We start from the raw sequence: 20,338 nt of genomic DNA, 5'->3' as shown, positions 1-20,338 counted from the left end.
ACTCAGGACCTCAAACCAGGATCCAGTCAGAACCAGGACCAGGACCCTGAGTCAAGACCAGGCTCCTGTTCACAGGGAGTCAGGAGGAGAGGTCAGTAGAACACGGCCCTTCTTATGTTTTCACGTCTGCTCCTCCTAAGACATTTCAGGAATCCCTCCTCTTCTCTCATCTTCTTTCTTTCTATGGACAAAATATTAAATTTGTCTTTCACCTTCTATCCCTACGAGGTTCTGGCTCAACATGATGGCTGCACAGACGGCAGGAGAAACCACAACTTGAGGATTCAGTACAGAGTCAATTCAATCTATGGACACATCTGAGGCAACAAGAATGTAGTTCAAATGAGTGCTGAGATGGGATATGAAGATCTTGAAAAAATGTATTAGAAGCCAGAAGTTAACATGGGTGTGTAAATGTGCGTGCGTGTGTGTGTGTGTGTGTGAATTTTATTTAAGTTAAAAAAAATGTAAAGGCCATTTTGTTGAGTTTTTAGTTTAAATTGAGAATGAATCAAATATTTCTGTGCATGGAGATAATAAACTGTACATCTGTTAATTGCCCAGCAGATGGTGATAGAGGCTTGGTGAAATTTGGCCAGGTGGGGAAAAAGCACTTATCTTGCGAGGTGCCACAATTTCACTAGAGGATGTTTTTGTAAGAGAGGTGGTTAATCCATGCATAATTTGAAACCTCTGGCAGATAGTATTGGAGGCCACATTATGTAGCCAATGGGATTACTTGTATAGCAGTGATGTGTTAGAATGATCTTTTTTTTTTTTTTTTTTAAGTTTAAGTCAATTTATGTTAAGTTTAAAATTCATATGAAATGGTAACACATAGGCTAATGTGTGCATGACTTTGTTTTAACCATATTTTTAGCATCACTGAGAAAGTGTGTAGATCTCAGGCAGTTTTGATATGAGAAGGCAGGGAGTTTCATTTTTTAGTTGCCTTCATGGAGAAAGCTGATGAACATATGATGTAGACCTTTGGTGGAGAACAGTCACTCATAACTGAGGACCTTGTAGTTTACTGATGTTATCTGAGTGGAGCTTCATAAAGTCCTTCAGAGGGGAAGGGACCAAACTGTGAATAATCTTGTAAACCAACCATACATAGCCTACTATATTCAGCCCTATTTTAATATCCCATCCAATTACATGTCTGCTTTTCACACTAAATGCAATCTTCTACATCGAAATGCATGTTAAATAAATTAAAAAAAATAAAATAAAACAACACATCCTAACTATGATATAGAACTATGCTACATTTCTACTAAATTGTATTGGGGAATTTCCTATTTCTACATAGGTGTAATTAGGGATGGGAATCGAGAACCGGTTCCAGTTGAGAACGGTTCCAAATTGTCTGATCCATCGGAATCGTATGCCTCCGACGTTATCAATTCCTTTTATCGATGCCAGCATGTTTTTCTGACAGTTGCGCATGCGCATTTCAAAAACTCATGCGTCATGATGTCAAACTCTGCGTCTACGCTGCTGGAAACTTGCAACAAGAAGGAGTCATGGCAGAGAGGAAGAAACGGTCCAAAGCGTGGCTTCATTTCACGAAGAAATATGACAACAGTGCTACTTGTAACGTCTGTAAAATTAAAGCTGCCTGGAGCGCTTTTTTATTTTTTTTTATCAGGCAGACATTCTACACTGTGTTCAGACTCAAGAGATAATAAAACAGCTGCGTTGACGCTGAAAACCTGTGTAGGCCTACTTTTTTTTCCACACAGAAAATTGATCGGGAATCAATATGGGAATCGATAAAGAACCGGACCGATAAGCAGGATCGATAATGGCATTGGTATCAATAAAATCTTATCAATTCCCATCCCTAGGTGTAATACATGTAAGAGAAGAATATTCCCGTGAGTTAAGCAATTACAAAGCAATCATAGCTTGACATTATCTGCAAGTTGCAAGTTGCAACAGTAAATCTGTACAGCCGAATTCCATGCTCATGAAGTTGGGAATATTGCTGCATTATATTCCGTGAAACACACTTTGCTCGTGCCTCATTAATCAACAACCGTGTCTTGTTAAGAGGGATGTCAATTGCACGTAGCCTACAGCCTGTCTCGTCAGCAGCAACGTATGCAGGACTTTCCTCCGACTGCATTCCGTTGCTCTCGCCTATTTTCGAGGCGAGCTGAAACTCAAGCATCAGGAAGGAAAAGAAAAAGCTGGACAGCAGGAGAGACGCAATATGCTGTGAAATTGGCACGGTAAGGACTCTGCGGCTTGAAGTAGCCTGGTCCTGATAGGGAAACATCCAGACGGAGCTGTGTGCAGACAGAGGAACAGGTAGAGGACTGTTGTTTTTCTAAAGGAGCTGACCGAGCTGGGAACACCTCCTTCGGGTCGGTAGACTAACACTTATGGCTGATTAAGAAAATTACATTTTGTGGCCAAAAGTGCCCTGAAAAAGTTAGGTAACATTTTCTCTGGTCTTCATCTGATCGAGGATAGACCCAAGAATAATGTGTGATGCCTGGCCTAAAATGAACGGTGGATGGCAGCAGTGCAGCTGCCAGCCTCTAGTCTGCCAGATATAGAAAGGCAGAAGTAATGGGGATGCTGTTATAGAATGAGGCTTTGGTGTGAAAAAAAAATGTATTTGTATTTTAGGAGTCCGTGCTTATTTCACGGAAGTTCAGGAGATCAGGCTGTGCTCGGCAGGCTTTACTGAGGGAAAGAAGTCAGAGGAAGGCGGACTGGATGTCCGGGTGATGGCGTGGGCGTCAAAGATCCACTTTGAGGACCGAACCGGAGCAGACTGCCGTCAGCGATTATACGGAGTTCGGTCGTGGCAGCTTGGCTACTGCTTTTCAACAGTAGGCCTACGGAATCTGTGGGACCGTTCTTCATTAATTCACTTCTCTGAACTGAGCGCTGCACAATACAATGTCGCCTTGCATGTGGCTGCTGATTGCTGTGATGGTGTCCACAGATATTGACGGTATGCATTGGCCTTTACTTTGTTCCTGCTATTTTTAAGCAAGCTGATCCCGTGGAAGTAAAAACATTTACACAATTTATTTTTGTCGTTTTGATCCTTTCAGGGACTTTCCAGCATGCAGGGACAGACAGTATCTCTGAGCATCACAGTCTAACAACATAACTCATTTTTCCTTTAATATATAGGCCTAGGCTAATGGTAGCCTAGTAATTTATCATATTCTTAACAATAGGCTACATAACAATACACCACTTGGCTCAAGACAATAGTGCGGTGTGCATGTGTGTTCAAGGTCTACTTTTGCGTTGCCTGTTCTCAGTGTACTGTATCTCTTTCACTCTGTTCTCTGCCACTGATCGAATCCACTAACCTTCTGCCCTTTAGTCTATTTGTATTTAATTGTCACACCTAATAAGTGAATGCACAGATTAATATTTTATGTCATAAAAATAATACCATAATTGTAGCATAATGTGTGGCATTTTTAACTATAAAGGCTGCATGTTTATGTCTAAACTGTAAACTCTCTCCACGCGCACCATCACGCCCCCTTTGGCCAGTTGGTATCAGTCCTTGACTCGAGTCATGGCCAATCTTTCCACAAAGTTTCATGCAGATCCAATGATAACTTTTTGAGAGACTTTTGCTAAGAAACAAACAAACAGACAAACAGATGGAATGGGGTGAAAACATAACCCATGTCAAACTCCGTTGGCGGATGTAAATGTATCTTCAAAATATATTTGATGCATTCAGGGAATATGTGGCCATGCATGACTGCAGCTGTAGAGAGGAATGCTGAGAGTCCAGCAGTGCACTGGCACAACAAATCATGATATGATTGTAGTGAGTTTGATGGATCATTGTGGAGCATGAACATAATTGATGTGGCTTTAGTGGTACAGGGTACAAATACTCAGGTATTATGCAGATATTATGAGTTGTACAAGACTGTGCAAACAACTCTGGGTAATAATAAATAGGATGGATTTAACATTAACAGTAGTGGGGTTGCAGTCAGTTCCAGGGGTGGTGAGGCAGCGACCCTCTACGAACCAGTGATCCCTTAAAATAACCTTACATTTTCATTCATTTACATGAGTTCACCCCTTAATTCATGCAAAATCCCATTATCTTTAATCCAATTAAAGATATCTATACAATTCAGTTTTGACTATCTGAAATGTGAATTCCCATTGAAATTATGCCTAGTTGTATGTAAAATTCAAGATATCTTCACTGTAGTTCTGACTAGTCATAATTTCAAATAAATATATCTATAATTCCTCATAATTAAAGATATGTAAATTATCTTTTTTGATATCTGAAACTAAGACATGGCTTGTCAAAATACAATTGTAGATATCTTGAACTGGAGTTATGACTAGTCGAAACTAAAGTGGAGATATCTCAAATTAGAATTCTTACTAGTCAAAAGTCCTTTAAAGATATCTACAAACAAGTTATGGATATCTTGAAAGGAATTTTGACTAGATAAATCTTATTTTGGAGATATCTTGAATTATCATTCTGACAAGTCAAAATGCAATTGTAGATATCGGAAAGATGTGTCATTTTCATGTCAGACAATCCATACAGCAAAATAAGCGCACCCTTCATTCCAAAAAGTGGAGTAATTATTGAAGAGAAACATGCACAGAACATGAGCATAACAACAACCAATAAACAATTTTGTTTGCTGTTGAAAAGAGGTTAAGTATTTCTTTTCAGACTGGAAATAATTTAATCTTGTACTAGTTTATGGCTTAGTTTGCAAGACCAATATCCACTGCGAAGCCTGATAATTATCACTCTTACTAGTCAAATTGTAATTACAGATTCTGACTGGTCACATTATAATTATGACTAGTCAAATTGCATTTGTAAATATCTATAATTATGGATAGTCAAGCACAACCATTTTATGTTAAAGCGGCTTGCCATGTTTACCTGTGTTCAGGGCTGTAGATCTTAGAGAATTGACACAATGTAGCTGAAAATACCGTCAGATTAAATGGTTGCGGGAGCGCATTAGAGGGGAATGTTAGTACAAATCGGGTGGAGCAGTGCAATTTTGGTATGTAAATTCTGCTTACCCCTCCGCCTTCTCAGTTCATGTCTTAAACACCTGCATATGTGGCTATTCTGTGAATCATTAACTTCTAGCATGAAACTGTCGATTTACATCATTACACACGGAAAACATGGCGACAGGGATTTCAGTATCTCCAGAGATGTGAATTCTCCATAAATAGGACATCATCTGCCCTTGGCGGTATAGTTTGGGGGGCTGTATATTCGTGCCTTTTGACTCCCGAACAAGGACATGATGTCCTTCACATCAGGTTCCTCCTTTTTTGGCGCAGCCGGGCTGGACTTGCGTCATCCATTGCAAAACTGTCAGTGCGCCATGACAGGGAGCACACTGCTTTAAAAGTGAATGACAGGAGTTGATTTGATTGACCATGATAGACGCCATGCCTTACACCTACTGATAATTTATTCCCCCTAATATACCAACGAGAGACGCCACTGCTGCAGTAGCCTCTGGACACGAAATCAATCAACCAAAAATCTGCTGGTTATGCCCAAGTGTGCTAGTGCCGTGAACTTGCCTGCACGTGCACCTTGATTCCCAAAAATAAGGCTTGAAAATGGAGCCACAACTCCATTCTAAATACTTATGGAGCTCACTGTGTTCCCTGAAAATGTGTGTGTGTGCAAGTTTGTGTGTCTTCTGCAACTGATATGATAGGATGTTTCTGATTGCCTGATATCCTGAGATCTTATGCACCTTGCAGCTATCAAGGTGATTGGAGGAGACAGGACTGCGGTGCAGGGACAGAGCGTTTCCTTGCCCTGCAGACTGACTGAGACAGTGGAGGACCTCTCTCAGATTTCCTGGCAGAAGAAGACTAGAGAAAATCCTGTGAACCACAACTTCTTCATCATTTCACCTAAGGATGGCCCACGTCATGTGAATGGATCTGATCGATTCAGTTTTATTGGGAGCATAAAAGACAACAATGGATCTCTCCAGTTATCCCATGTCAGATTGTTGGATGAAGGCATCTATACCTGCATCTTCACTTTGTTCCCCAGCGGAGCCCACAAGACGGGGATAAATCTGACAGTGCATGGTATAATGAAGCTTTGTATTAAATGAATGTTCTGGGTTGTGATTGAGAGAGAATAGTCTGTTGTTTTTACTTTTCTACCTGTTGACTAGTTTGTTTGTGTACTGTATCTCTCTTAGTTCCTCCAGACACAAGCCTGGAGGTTGAAGATCGTCCTGTTTTGGGGGTCAAGGAGGTCACCTTTGCAAGCTGCGTGGCTGCTGGTGCCAAGCCTCCTGCACAGGTGAGCTGGCACACCGGGTCTCTAGCAGAATCGGTGAGGACGGTGACCAACTCCACCCAACATGCCAACGGCACCACCACCACAGTCAGCAGTCTGGTTGGAGTACCAACCAGAGAGGTCAACCATCACTTGGTCCAGTGTGTGGTCACCCATGTCGCCCTGACAACAGAGGAAACCCTGCCTTTCACCATAGAGGTTTATTGTGGGTACACTCTTACTGCTGTACGTCAGGTTTATCATTCTTGTTCATTTGAAATCATCATTTTATCATTTGAAAAAAAAAATGCTGCATGCTCGTATAAAATGATTGTTGGTATGATCAATCAATTTTAGATGGCAATATTTTTCCAAAATGGATATTTACTGTGTGACGACCCCTGCCCTTTCCTGCCATCTGTCTTGAATATTTGTGTTTCAGATACCTGGTGGGAGGGGCAGGGGATCGTCAGCATCAACTGGGAACACCTGGGCCCGGTGTCTCCAGTGTATATATATTTGTTGGTCTCTCTCACTCTCTCTCTTTTTTCCCCTTGCAGGCTCCCGTTTGGCTGTGGCCGTTTTGGTTTCCTCTTTAGTTCTTTCTTTTATTTTGTTTAAATGCACCTTTCAACACTCACACACTACTTGCACTCATGCACACCCTACACTACTGACTCCACTGACTTCCACACTCCATATGTTTTTGTATGAGCTTAGTTGATTTCAGTTTGTTAAAATAAATTACTTTGTTTAAACCTTTGAAAACGGTGTGTCTCCCACTCTTGTCATGGCCTTACGAGCCAGGTTGTGACAAATGTTTTAGAAGGAAACCCTCAAATGAAACCGTTAAATTAAATTAAGTTTTTTTTTTTTTTGTATCATGTTCTTGTGCACTACAGGATAAACTGTTGTGAGTCTGTTATGAGTCAGTTCTCATAACAGACCACATTACCAGCTGAACACAGCACAACTGTCTCAACCAACCTTAACACTATAGGCCATTGTCTGGTATAATGCTGAGCCAATCAGTTCACTGTCTGCAAGTCCCACAGTGAAAAAACGTGTATATCACCTCTGTCTGTAGTCTCCTCTTTGTGTTTTGTTTGAGGAAACATTCCTGTCTGACATGTAACCATGCCCTACAATGCCCTCATGGAAACTAGAAAGAAACTACTGCCCAGTGCAGAGTCATCTATCAAACTACACAAACTGGTCAGAAGACAAACAGCATTTGCAAACTCAAACAAAAGCATCGTATCATCTACAGTAGAACCAAGTATGAACCTGTTCTCTGGGCTCCTCGTATTCAGTTATCATTATGCGGTAGCGTTATCATTATGGATGCTGGGATCTCGAGTTCAGAGCTTGGGTGTCACTCTATTATCATTCTGATGTCATTTATATTGCTCAGTTACTGCAATAACATGGCTGTCCATCTCTTCTTCTTCCTTGCAGTCTCACCCATGTCAGTGAATATTAGTGAAGTATCCAAAGATGTGCTTGAATGCGTTTCTGATGGCAATCCTAATGCGAGCTACACCTGGAGCAGGTAGTTTGAATGAACCGGTTTCAATGTAAATGCTCTTAACATAGAAACACATTCATTTTTTATGACGAATATTCATCTTGTGGCTTTGTGTGGTTAGCTGTTCTCACAGGCCTTGTTATCTGTTCCAGTTATAGCAGATTGTGTGATGAAAATGTATGCACACAGGCAAAGCTGAGTTGAGAAACAACCAGGGTGTTTCACAGCACAATTCATTCTCATCCATTCTCCATACATCCATTCTCCATACATCCACTGCTCCGTTGATGTGTTTCTGTGTGGAGCGACACTAGGTAGACCTTCAATGAGCTTCACATCTTTATATCTTTGTCCATATTTATATATCTAACCACAGACACAACAATGCCTAAATGAACACATTACAGAATGACAGCATTTCTGTGCCCTATGAACATCGATCAACTCATGCTGAGCCTTGTTGTTTTCCTGTTTCAGAGTCAGTCAGCCGGTGCCTCAGTCTGCTGTCAGAGCAGAGGGTGGAAAACTACAGCTCATCAGCCTCACCGCTGACCTGAGTGGCCTCTACCGCTGTGAGGCATCCAACCCATACGGAAGAACATTTGGTTACATCTATGTGCACCTGACTTCAGGCGAGATATGTCTTCTCTCTCTCTCTCTCTCTCTCTCTCTCTCTCTCTCTCTCTCTCTCTCTCTCTCTCTCTCTCTCTCTCTCTCTCTCTATCTTGTGATTATCTCATGGTTTCAAAATGGCAGTTGCATCTGAGATGTATCTGTGACTGTGAAAGCTTGCTTCCTGGTAATGGTAGATTACATTTCAAATTACATGCTATCTCTATGAAGGCTGTCTCTGGGAAACACATCGACATACAATTAAATACAGTGCTAGTAGTCAGTCAGTTATCGGTATATTTTATGTTTCTTGATTCCAGGAAAAGACTTAAGATAGAGACGACCCAGCATTGGACATTGAAATCTTATGTCTTCAAGTTCCAGACTTTATTTGTCCTAAATGGGAAATTTGGGCGCAGCAAGGCATAAAATTCATACTCACAATAGACAAAATATAGAGAAAATGTAGAACACACAGTAAACATACACATTTAGACACATCAAATGAACAATGTTAAGTGAAGAAAACAGCCAAGGAAATGGGAGCATGGGGTTGAGAGTCTATCTGTTACGGATGAGCAATATTAGTCTCTCAGTCTCAGAGTTACGCCTCTCCTTAAAAGTGTGACTGTGACCAAATTTACTGAGAGTGCTCAAGAGTAGGAGCTAAAAGTTAGCGGTTAGCTATCAAGTGTCTCTCCCTCTGAGCAATGAGTAGGAGTTGGTCTTAAGAATTTGCCTCAGCCTCTGCCTTATGTGTGCGGTGACGTCTTCAGTCTTTTGAGTTTCCTGCAAACTAAAAGGTGATATGACCTCAGGGTGTGTAATAAGATATATCCCACCAAGTCATTCTAAATCCTGTTTTTCTACTCTTCTTATCTCTGTCCTGTCTCCCTATAGGAGCCTGCACCGTCTGTTGGACCTTATTTATCATTTTAATCCTGATTGGTGTTGGTGCTGGTATTGCCATGTGGTTCTGGCATAAATACAAATATTTGCCAAGGTATCTATTAGTATTTTACATTTCTATTTGAAATATCTATAAATTTAAGTCTTTGTTTTTTTTACATTAATTGGTGGTTCATAAAGCAGGAGAGAAGAAGGGAAACCAGCGGAGCAACGCCATCCCCTATCATCGCAATCAGATCGGAGAATAGAAGAAGGAGAAGGAGGAGAAGAAGAAGAAGGAGAAGAAGAAGGACAAACATGTAAACTATTTTCTTATTTGTTTGGTCGCTTTGTTGTGTGTTTTATTTTCCCCAAAAGTTAATATGTGTTATATGTTTTATGTTTGTTTTTGACAGTGCCTTTATTTTGGTTTTTAGATTGAGCCTAAATTCAGTTCCAGGTAGCATTAAAAATGTCTTCAGTTTTGGTTTTATGAAACCTGCAGATACCGTGGAAATCTTTACAGACACTTTCATATAAAATGAATTGCTGTATTAATGAAACATTTGTCTCCCTTAGAGACCTCTGGATGACCATGGAGGCGACGGTATGCACAGCAGTTGTGTAGCGCAGACATTCCTGGCTTGACCCTCATATCTGCTCAGTCCTGCCTCAGTTGGTCGGTGGACAGATGCTTGTCCCCAGAAACAGGAAGAAATCAGCAGGCACCAGAGCGTTCCTACCAAGCTGCCTGTCTTTGGAACCAACTTCCGCTTGCGATTAAGGAAGCAAATTGTTTCGAAATGTTCAAATCCACACTGAAAACATTTCTATTCTTACTGTCATACGAACAACCCCTAGCCCTGTCCAGTTCAGAACCGATACATTCTCCTGCTGAAACGATTAGTTGATCGACCGAAGATGAATCTATTATAATTTTGATAATTGATTAATCGTTTTAGTCGTTTAATCAAGTTAAAATACCAAACATTTGCTGGTTACAGCTTCACAAATGCTAAGATTTGCTACTTTTCTCTGTTTCATATCATTATAAGATGAATACTTGAGTTTTTCTGCTGGTCAGACTAAGTAAGCCATTTTAAGAATCACTTTGGGCTCTGGTAACTTGTGAAGGCCATTTGTCATTATTTTTGACATTTTATAGACAAAATGATTAATCGATTATTCAAAAAAATAATAGATAGATTTATCGATAATGAAAATAATCATTAGATAATAATCGTTAGCCCTAGACAGCATTAATATGGATCATTACACTCTGCATGTGTGCTCAGAGTGTGTGGGTCATGCTCAGTACAGCTGCATGTGTGTGTGGCTGTCTGTCTGTCTTTCCTGTCTTTCACCTGTCGCACACAGTGACTTCACCTGGCAGTGAACACAGGCGCTGCCCTAGCTGCCCGAAGTCCCATCTCTTTGCCTCATCACGTTTCTCTTCGTCTTATTTAATTTCTTACCTCATTGCCATTGTCCATGTTACTGTCCATTTTATTGTTTTGTCCTGGGACCTATTGCACGCTCAGCCGTCCCGGTGGGGGATCTCCCTTTGAATTGGCCCACCCAAGGTTTCTTCCATTTTTTTTTTTCCTTACAAGGTTTTTCTTGGGAGTTTTCCTTGTATTCACTGAGGCTCTAAGGTTGGTGCTGCCAAGTAGGCTAGGCTAGATGCTAATAATAGTAACAACAACAACAACACTGTATTGCCTCATTTTGATGATTGTTGCTGTAAAGTCCTTTTGAAACATGATTTGCTATATAAATGAGCTTCACTTGATTTGAAACTTGACTTGACATGCAGAGCAGCAGGTGTTCTATCCGCACCTGTTTAGGTTAACTGGGTCATTTTGCTGTATCTCTGCATGTTGGAAGATGCTCCTTTTAAAATGGGTCTGCCACTCCCATATCAGCTTTCCAGGCTTCATACTGCTTTTGTGTTTCCTTCCTTCTTTTGGGCCTCTATTAAATAAAACTTGGCACTGAAAGGCAAACCAGTTAAACCAGGATGCATTTATCAGTTTGACATGTGGGTTTTGCAGCTGTAACCAGTAACGGTTATAACTGCCAGTGGTACTACCCTTTACAGAGGCCCCAAAGGACCCCACAAAATATGCACTAAAATAAAATTGGTTGAGTTGACTAGTAATGTTTTTTAATTAACTGGCATGAGGTTTGCCTGCTAATTTACATGGGTCATGGTTCATAGAAAATTTGAACATTGTGTTGTAACCTGGTCTACTTGCATTGTGTGTGAATGTTAAGCAGTTGGTCAAAGGTTAAAAATGTGTTTTGTTCAGATGAAGTACTTCTGTTCTACTGAAGTGCATGTGCCTTATGTCGTTACAAACGTTTGTAATAATATTGCTGGTAGAACCCTGCTGAACACGCTTTATGTTTACCAGTGTTATCAACATGTTGTATTTTGAGTTATTTAATTAGGGGTCCAAGCACATAGTGCTGGAACGCTATTGTATTTGCTGTAATTATTCTGCTTCTTTCTTTCTTTCTTTTTCTCTGCTAAAAGTATCTGCAGCTCAGAAACCGTAAGTCCTACAGCAGCCATATTTGGCAGGTGGGCTCCTACGGCCCACCACTACTCAGGCAAGGCAGCCCATGCACATTGGCCAGATGGTGGCGCTATAACAAGCAACTTTACGTTTTGGCCAATAACTTCTGAACCGTGTGTCGTAGACTGAAAATTCTTGTGTCCCTAGATTCTTTGGAATGGGCCGAGTCCAACCCATATATATCACTTTCAATGTCCACCATATTGCATTGTCCGCCATTTTGAATTATTTAAGAAACACTTTTTTCGCAACTCCTCCTAGGCCATTCATCCAATTCACATGAAACTTGGTGTGGAGAATCTTCGGACCGTCCTCTTTCAAAGTTGTATAAAGGTTAATGATAGGTCAAATGGTTTGGCTTTTATCGACCAATAAACTTTTAACGAAACACGCCATAACACTAAATTGGCCATAACTCATTAACCATTCATCTAATCAAGCCAAAATTTGAAACACATGTTGAGAAGTGTTGCTGAACATACCCACAAAAGCATTTTGAGCTGTACCACTAGTGGGCGCTACAAATGCAAAAAGTCAGGACATGTCGGCTGAAGTGAGATAAATCTTTCGTACACTGGTATCTACCCCCGATTCTGACGTCGCCCCCCTCTGTTTATAGCAAAAACTGACTGTGTCCCACAGTGTTGTCCTCCTGTGGGAAAAACTTACATTCCACAGAAACATACATTCCACAGAAAAAAAACATGATTTTTGAAATCGCCATACTTTAATTAGTAAACAGCCCAAAAATTATAATGACATCTTGAAAACTGAGCGCACAGTAGATGGAAATGTGCAGCTGCAAATAGTTTGATAAATTGACAATGTGATATATTCAAGATAGTTTGATGAATCTTCATCAAACTAAATACAAATGATGTCCCCCTAACTTCCGGGGAAACACGGGAAACACCAGATGATACGTCAGAGACAGAGGAAGGAAGTCAGAACTAGCTAGCTAGCCACTCTGTTGTTTTTTTCATTCTATTGTTTTTATTGCTCACTCGTGATGGATCACGATTATTAATTCCCGTTTGCTGCGCGTTCTGTCGCCGAAGCTGTCCCCGTAAAAAAAATCCCATAATCCCACACTACTTCACGACGTCATCAAACTACGTCTTTTGTTATTGTTTTGACTGAGAGACCCCTAGCGGCAGAAATTACATACTGTGTGTTTAAGTTAATTTTAACTGTGTGTTTTTGTAGTGTGCAGAGAGGTTGCAGGGAGTCATAGCATTTCAGTAATAGGGTACGATGTTTTTATGCCTGCTTTACTGTTACATTATTCTACAATTATTATTTCATGTTATTTTGACTCTTTTCCAGCTGTTGGTTAGGATTAGAGAAGAGAGCATGTTTGTGAATAGCGCAGTAGACTAGTAGTTTGAAGTTTGGCTTGCATTTGCTTATTCATGTTACTCATGTGCCTTCTCATTTTTAACTGTTTTCAGCGTTTTTTTGTATGCTTGATTTTGTTAATAAGTAAAGCATTGTTCTCAGTGGCCACCCCTGCCTGTTCTTCCCCCTGTTGACAACTGAAGATAAAGCTTGATAAAGCAGATGCTCCATGTTGAGCCTGCTGGGATTACAGTGAAAGAGCAACAGATTCCAGGGAAGTACATTTGCCTGACTCACCAAATGTATCCAGTAACCCTAAGATTTAACCATTCATAAGCAGAATCAGAATCAGCATCACGCTTTATCACCCTCACAGACGGTTCTTAAACAACGTTTTTGTTGTGACTACATACAACAAGTGGAAAGAAAGCAGCAGCTGTGATGGGAAAGTCCCAATGTCATGGGAATCTTAGTGGTTAGAGAATGGGAGGGTTGTTCTTTTTCTTTTTTTAAAGGAATTAAATCCCACATATTTGACAGAACAAGACTAGTTCCACTGAAGAAGAGAGAGTTTGAAGTACTTGTTTAGGAGCAGTCTTTTAATTAAGACTAATTACCATTATTTGCAAAAATTTGCAACAAATTTGAGTTGAACTGAAAACATGTACAAGTCATGAACTTCAGCTGGTGTTCTTCCAAACTTCTCTGTTGCTTTGTGGTGTCGTTGTGATGTCCTTCAGCTTTGTTAATGGTTATCTGTATTCACTTCATTTCACTTCACTTCATGTCGTTTCACTTCACTTCACTTCACTACACTTCATGTCGTTTCACTTCACTTCACTAACTGACCTGAGTTGCTCATCAGAGGCTTAGCAACATATTCTGTATGTAGTTTTTGACATTTCATAATTGAAGGGGTTCATTCCCAGACGCAATATATATATTTTGGAAAAGAAATGGCTACCCAAAATACCCAAAAGTAAATATTTCAGAAACACAGGGATTCTGTCCTCAACCAACATAACCAAAACATAACTGTGTTGTAAACAAAGGTCTTAGGAAGACGATAATAGTAACCCACAATGTGCTCTACTCCAGTAGCTCCACCTGGTGGTAAATTCTTCATTCAGATGGTGTTACAAACTAAATGTATAGCAAGGGTAAGGTTTTCTCACCACACTGCCATAATCTTGAGCCTCTACCACTATTCACTTTCATTGCCATCAGTGAGTTTTATGTCTACTCTTTGTTCCATGGACCCGTGACATGCAGCATCCTAGCAACAAACAGCCAATGTTTTGGGATTCCCTTTGCAACTGTTGAGTTTCACACTATAAGACACAGGATGAACCCGATTTGCCTCTGTGAGAACACAAATGAAATGCATTACTGAGTTAAGAAGAGCTTGTAAACTTCATCAAACACCTTTGTATGTAGTATGTAGGATAAAAGATATGGAGTAAACAAAACTAAATGAGAGCATTGGTATCCCAGATAAGATTGGTGTTTTGGGTGTTTATTTACAATGTTATGAATGCTGTGGTGAGTTACATCACTTCTAACCACCCAACACTCCCATCCTCTCTGCAATCTCCCTCCCTTTTATATGTTTTCCAGCTTCATATCAGTGAGCCATATCATTGCGATGAAAACACTGACTACGGGACTCTAGTTGACTAGTAGCAACAGTTACCAGGCAGTTTTCATAAACATCTTCTTCCTGCACCTTGAAAAAGGATGGATAGAACAAGAATGAATGTCTCAGTTTACATAATTTGATTTCAGTCTCTGTGGAGAGCAAATTGTCTTAACAAATCAATCTGTCTATTGACAAGTAATTGGGAATTGTTTTACTTAAGTTTGCTAAAATGAACTCCATTCCTTATAATTCTATACATTGTTTATACTTTCTAAAATGTCATTAATTGTAATAATTACAATATTTACCATTTCTGTAGTGGGAGGTGGAATGCCACTTCTGTAAAAAGAGAGATTGATGTTGGGGCATGGTTACATTTGCACAATCCTGAAATTTAGATGATCATTCCATCTATCTTATTTATATCCTTATACTGTATATATCCTTGTCACCTGTCTTTATTAGCATGGAAGGATATAGTGTTTTTTGTATAATGCCAACAATTGCACACAATAATTCAAGAAACTAAACTGAGGTAGGAAGTCCTCCTGAGTTAATGAATGACCAGAGGCAAACCAGACCTACCCCACCGGTACTTTGCAGGCTCTTAGACTGATCCAGGAAACCACAAAGATCAAACAGATCACAAATACAGCAACAGCTCCTATCACAATCATCAGTGTCCCACTTGTTTCAGTTGCTGCTCCATCTGTAAGAAGAATGTGTATAAATCAACCAACTAACTCACTAAAGCAGTAATATGCGGTATAGATGGAAGCTCAAAATACACCATGTAAATACTGACTTGTCTTTGTAAACTGTAAATGTAAATCTAAATGAACATCATGCAGCTGTGGTTTGGGAGGTCATTGTTTCAACAAGGAAGCAGAAAGAGACCACAGCCATCCTGTGATGCAGGCATGCAGCTCTCAGGTCCTGTGCTCTCTCAAGCCAGCCTTAACATTCTGATGTGGCATGAAGTACAGTAATCTTGAAGCTCCCTTGAGACTATACTCGTTACAGTAGAGTGCAACATGAGGTGTGAAGCAGTCAGCCACTGTGGGGTCTTAGTGCAGCGTTTCAAACATCTTTAGACATTACCTGTACATGTGCCAGTGCAGTGTTGTTTTAACCCTAAAGGCATAGCTGCAGTTCTTGTTGTTTCTAGGGGACCGAGGAGTGTTTGCAGCAGGTGATTAAATATTGTCTACACTGTGCGGGTTCACCAGGTGTGCACTGAACATTGTTTGCACTGTGCAGGTAGTAACAGGCAGAGTAGGATTTTTTCATTCATGTGTGTGCACTAGTGAGAGGTAACTGTCAGTTGTGTTATCTTTAACCATCCCGCATTTGCTCTATTCTTATGTATAGCCTTCCCTTTTTTTTCCTTATCTGCTGCTGCTGCAATGACCCAATTTATCATGGGGGTTATTAAAGTGTCAGCTAATGTAAAGATTAGCACACCTGTAATGAGAAGCTCCCATTTCTGCTCCCAGTCTCCATCAGTGGTGGCAGTCTCACAGGTATAGTTGCCTGCATGAGACACTTGTGCTGCTCTGATGATCAATGCATAGAGTTCGCTGTCTGTGCGAGACATGTTTAATTTGAGGCTGGCGGCTTCAGGAAAGCTGTGTATGCGTCTCTCTGAACTGTAGGTGAACAGTTGACCCCCATCCTTCTTCCATGTCAGCTGAAGGAACTTACTCAGAGATTGGTTTCTGCATGGCAGGATCACTGTGCTGCCAGCTTGCTGTGAGATGGTGTTTCCATCTGAGAGGGAAAACGGAAATCTCATGTGATAGATTTAATGTCCCCTAAACCCTGTCAATATTATGTTAAGCTTCATCAGACTGTATATGCTCCCTGCTAGCTCTTACAGGTGGTGAGAAAAATAAGAGCATATTAAAATTCATAAATGTATTTTACCTGTTGGTGAGAAAATCCAGCTTATGCACCATATCAGAGACAATGTCCTGTTCATGACCGAATCTCTAGAAAAGTCCTCCATTCCACCTTCAGCATTATTGAAACAAAGACAGTTGAGTTTTGTTTGGAACATCATGTTTATGCGAGTTGATATAGTGTGTTAAATTCAGGCAATACACAGTTTTTGGAATGTGTGATTGGCATTTGTATGGAAAGAGATTAGTGCCAGCAGAGATATACTGTATTTGAATTGTTTAAATTTAAATTTGTGATGCTCATGTTGAACCATCTGAACATTTGAGCATTTAACATATTGTTAAATGTTTTGGTATTGTTGAATAAATGAATATAAAAATGTAATTTATAAGGCACAGTTCGCCTCAGTCAGTTTTCCCAATTCAAATTCAGATTTCTTAATTCAGATTCAGCCTCCTGAGACACACATGGACACATGGGACCGTTGACTGGAAGGCAGCCACCTCTCCAAAACTTGTCATTTGTTATAGGTTAGTGAACATCATAACGTGATTTATCAAGCTAAAAAAAACAGTTGTCTAAAAGCATGTGAACATCTGGCCCCTGCTAACAGCTGCTAGCTGTTGGCTAGGTAGGGGCTACAGGCTAACTAGAATGCTGGGCAGACAAATGTTTGAAAAAAGTGATCATTTATATAATTCCTTTCTAAAAAAATCTGGGTTGTATCCCTCGCTGTAGTAATTATGCATGCAACATACAGTACTTCAGCAGTATTCTATACTACCAGTGCTAAATATCCAAATATGACAACGCTGAAAACAGCTATAGCTGTTAAACAATACAGCTGTCTGTAATGTAGCAAACTGGTGTGCCTTCTATGCATAGTAGTAGCAGGTAGGAGACAATTTTCAACTCTTTCACCAAGTGGAGAGAATAAGGCTCGATCATTGGCTGTTGAGATGAATACAGCACAGTGCCACAGGGCTTGTGGTTGGCTAAGTGAAGAGTGTTATAGGAGCAGCAGCTGCCTTCCAGTCAACATTTAGGAAAGAAAAGTCCTTTGTGCCCAGATTTTTGTATCAAGAAAGCTGAATCTGAATTAAGAAAACTGAATTCGAAATGATGTCTAAAAATGTAATAATCACATTCAATTTGCTGCATTCAGTTTCAAATTGTTCCTTACATATTCAATTTTGGAATTTATTTATTCAACAAATCCATTATTTGAATTCAACAGTTCACTATGAGTATGAAAAAAATCAGATTTATGCAATTCAAATACAATCTCTGCAGGCACTAACCTTTTTCCATACCATTTGACCCAATTATTGATGTAATAAATATAGCCACTTACCGCACTGTCTATCTGCTTCAGATAGGTAAGTTCCTGAACACGCAGCCAATGATGCAGTCCAACGTTACTGGGGCAACAGCATGGAGAAAATTTTAAAATATGTAAAAAATATGTAAAATCCTAACAATAACTACTACTACTACTGTAGTTGACACGCATGTGAATGAAGTGTTAGATGAAAAATTCCAACATTCTAGTCCAACTTGACTGAGGGTACAGCATGGAGAACATTAATAAAAATATATCTAAAAAATACAAAACAATGAAAAAGCTTACCGCTATAGTGCATCTATATGTATGATACTGTAGTTGAAACGCATGAGAATGAAGTGTTAGATGTAACATTTCAACCTGCCCAAGCCATCCGCCTTAGCCCATGCAGAAACCAGAAATGGTCTGGTATACAGGAAGTTGATTTTGAGCTGAGCTAGGTGGGTGGCTTGGCTCGGGTGGTGCGCTTTGTGACATTTCTCTTGAGGTTGAGGCGCATGTTGTGAGCTTTTACCTTGTTGTTTGTCACTGACAGTCTGTAGCAATAGTGCAGACCCCACGCTGCCCTAACTTGCTATTGTGGTCTCTACAAACAATATTTTATTAGTGATGTGTTCTTGATATTGTACCATTCTACTCATAGGATCTACTGAGTGTAAGGGAGAGCTGTAGGCCTTAGATCACAACACACACGTGTCACGTTACATGGTGTAATAGTCCACTTAGGGTTTTATTCTCAGGATAGTGTGAAGAATAGTTTCTTCATGTTTAGCAACATCTCCTGATCCCTGTTTATTATCTATAGCAACAATAACTCTGTGATAACTGTGATAAACATATGTTGAACCCTTGTGTGTTTATTCCCATTAGTCCTTGTGTGCTCTGAATAAATGATTGTTACTCCATTTTGATTTATTATTCAATTGCTATTCCAGTCTAATCATCTGTGTGTAACTGGTTCATTCATTATAGACTCATTATTGTTGTTTACTCATTATAGATTCATTATTCTGGTTTATTCGTTATAGATTCCAAGTCTCGTGGTTTTATTCATTATTGACTCCATGCTATGGTTCTATCCGTGGCCACCTGACCTGGAAGTATATTATTGAAGGTCATAAAAAGTATGAATGTCTGGAACTGAATGAGCATAAGTATGAAGTTACTGAAAAAGAGCATACATCCGCAGTATATAAACCTAACCCTTTCCTGGGTGAATACATTTTTAAGCCACTATTATAACTAACAGTGTGGCACAACAACTTGTGAGCAGAATGGTGTCCATGCTGTTTGCATTTAATTTCTACTTGTTAAAAGATTCCTGGCTTGAGACCAAGACTGAAGCCTCTGGTGGCCTTGGTGCAGCATCAAGGTCTTTCCCATCAGCAGTCTGAACAGCAGCCTTGTGCTAAAAGTAGCGGCAGCACAAGGACTCAGTCCAAGAAGTCGAATATGCTCGAATACAGTGAGGCTGTTGTTGCTCCTTCTTGCTCCACAGACAGGAGGATAAATAATAGCTGATCAGAGATTTTTGAATAGGGATAACTCTTTTTAAATCTTAAGGATTGATGCCATATTTCCCCAAATTATAAACTGTACACTAATATCAAATTAATTCACTCACTCTAATAGACGATGGCTTGGAGCTTTTTTTGCCCCTGTGATCTGACCATTTTCTGGGTTGACCAAGTCCCGTCCAACCAGAAACATTTCTCAAAACAAAGAAAGAAAGGCTGGACCCAAGATTCAAAATGTCTTTAACAATACTGCCCCTTAGTGGTGGAAGGTACACAGTATATATTCAAATATTCCTCATGTTCAATATGAATTTGTGATGCAATCATAACCCTAATTAAAATGTCCTTTAGGAATCCAATAATAAATCATATGTTCTAGAATATGACGGGGTCCCTATCATATTTTGGAACCAAACTTTTTGGATACAGTTGAATCATCTGGTTGGATTGTGAGAGTCCTATAAGAGGATTCATGTTGTTATTATGGGTATTCATACAATCAAACGGATTGTGAACCCTCCTGCTTGAATTTTATTGGATTCTCAATCCTGATGGACTGTAATAGGATCCTAAAGGCCTGGTTCCAAAGCACTACAGAAAAGAGAAATGTGTATGTGCACATTAGTAAATGAGCATTGTTTCAGTGTGGGGTGTTTTTATGCAGAACAATTAATTAG

The 20,338-nt window shown here is 39.9% G+C and overlaps 2 protein-coding genes across 2 annotated transcripts in view; one reads left to right on the top strand and one right to left on the bottom strand.

Moving 5' to 3' along the window:
• The first annotated feature begins 1,820 nt into the window (after positions 1-1,820).
• Positions 1,821-13,426, top strand: LOC139918154 (nectin-3-like protein). The gene is made up of 9 exons (XM_078285886.1): positions 1,821-2,240; positions 2,644-2,974; positions 5,776-6,114; positions 6,231-6,536; positions 7,769-7,862; positions 8,316-8,470; positions 9,351-9,453; positions 9,543-9,658; positions 9,918-13,426. Coding segments are annotated over exons 2-9 (1,170 nt in total). The 5' UTR covers positions 1,821-2,240; positions 2,644-2,919; the 3' UTR covers positions 9,920-13,426.
• A 1,041-nt stretch (positions 13,427-14,467) lies between these two features.
• Positions 14,468-20,338, bottom strand: part of LOC139913682 (gap junction alpha-8 protein-like) — a 15,578-nt gene continuing 9,707 nt past the window's right edge. Inside the window, 5 exon segments of the mRNA XM_078285885.1 lie at positions 14,468-14,984; positions 15,206-15,236; positions 15,483-15,606; positions 16,362-16,667; positions 16,824-16,910. Of these exon segments, the coding sequence (XP_078142011.1) occupies positions 14,883-14,984; positions 15,206-15,236; positions 15,483-15,606; positions 16,362-16,667; positions 16,824-16,910 (650 nt within the window). The 3' untranslated portion in view covers positions 14,468-14,882.

The sequence above is a fragment of the Centroberyx gerrardi genome, chromosome 10 (assembly GCF_048128805.1).
Source record: "Centroberyx gerrardi isolate f3 chromosome 10, fCenGer3.hap1.cur.20231027, whole genome shotgun sequence".
In the NCBI taxonomy this organism is placed as follows: Eukaryota; Metazoa; Chordata; class Actinopteri; order Beryciformes; family Berycidae; genus Centroberyx; species Centroberyx gerrardi.
The sequence above is the reverse complement of the archived record's forward strand: the minus strand, read 5'-3'. Positions and strand labels throughout refer to the sequence as shown.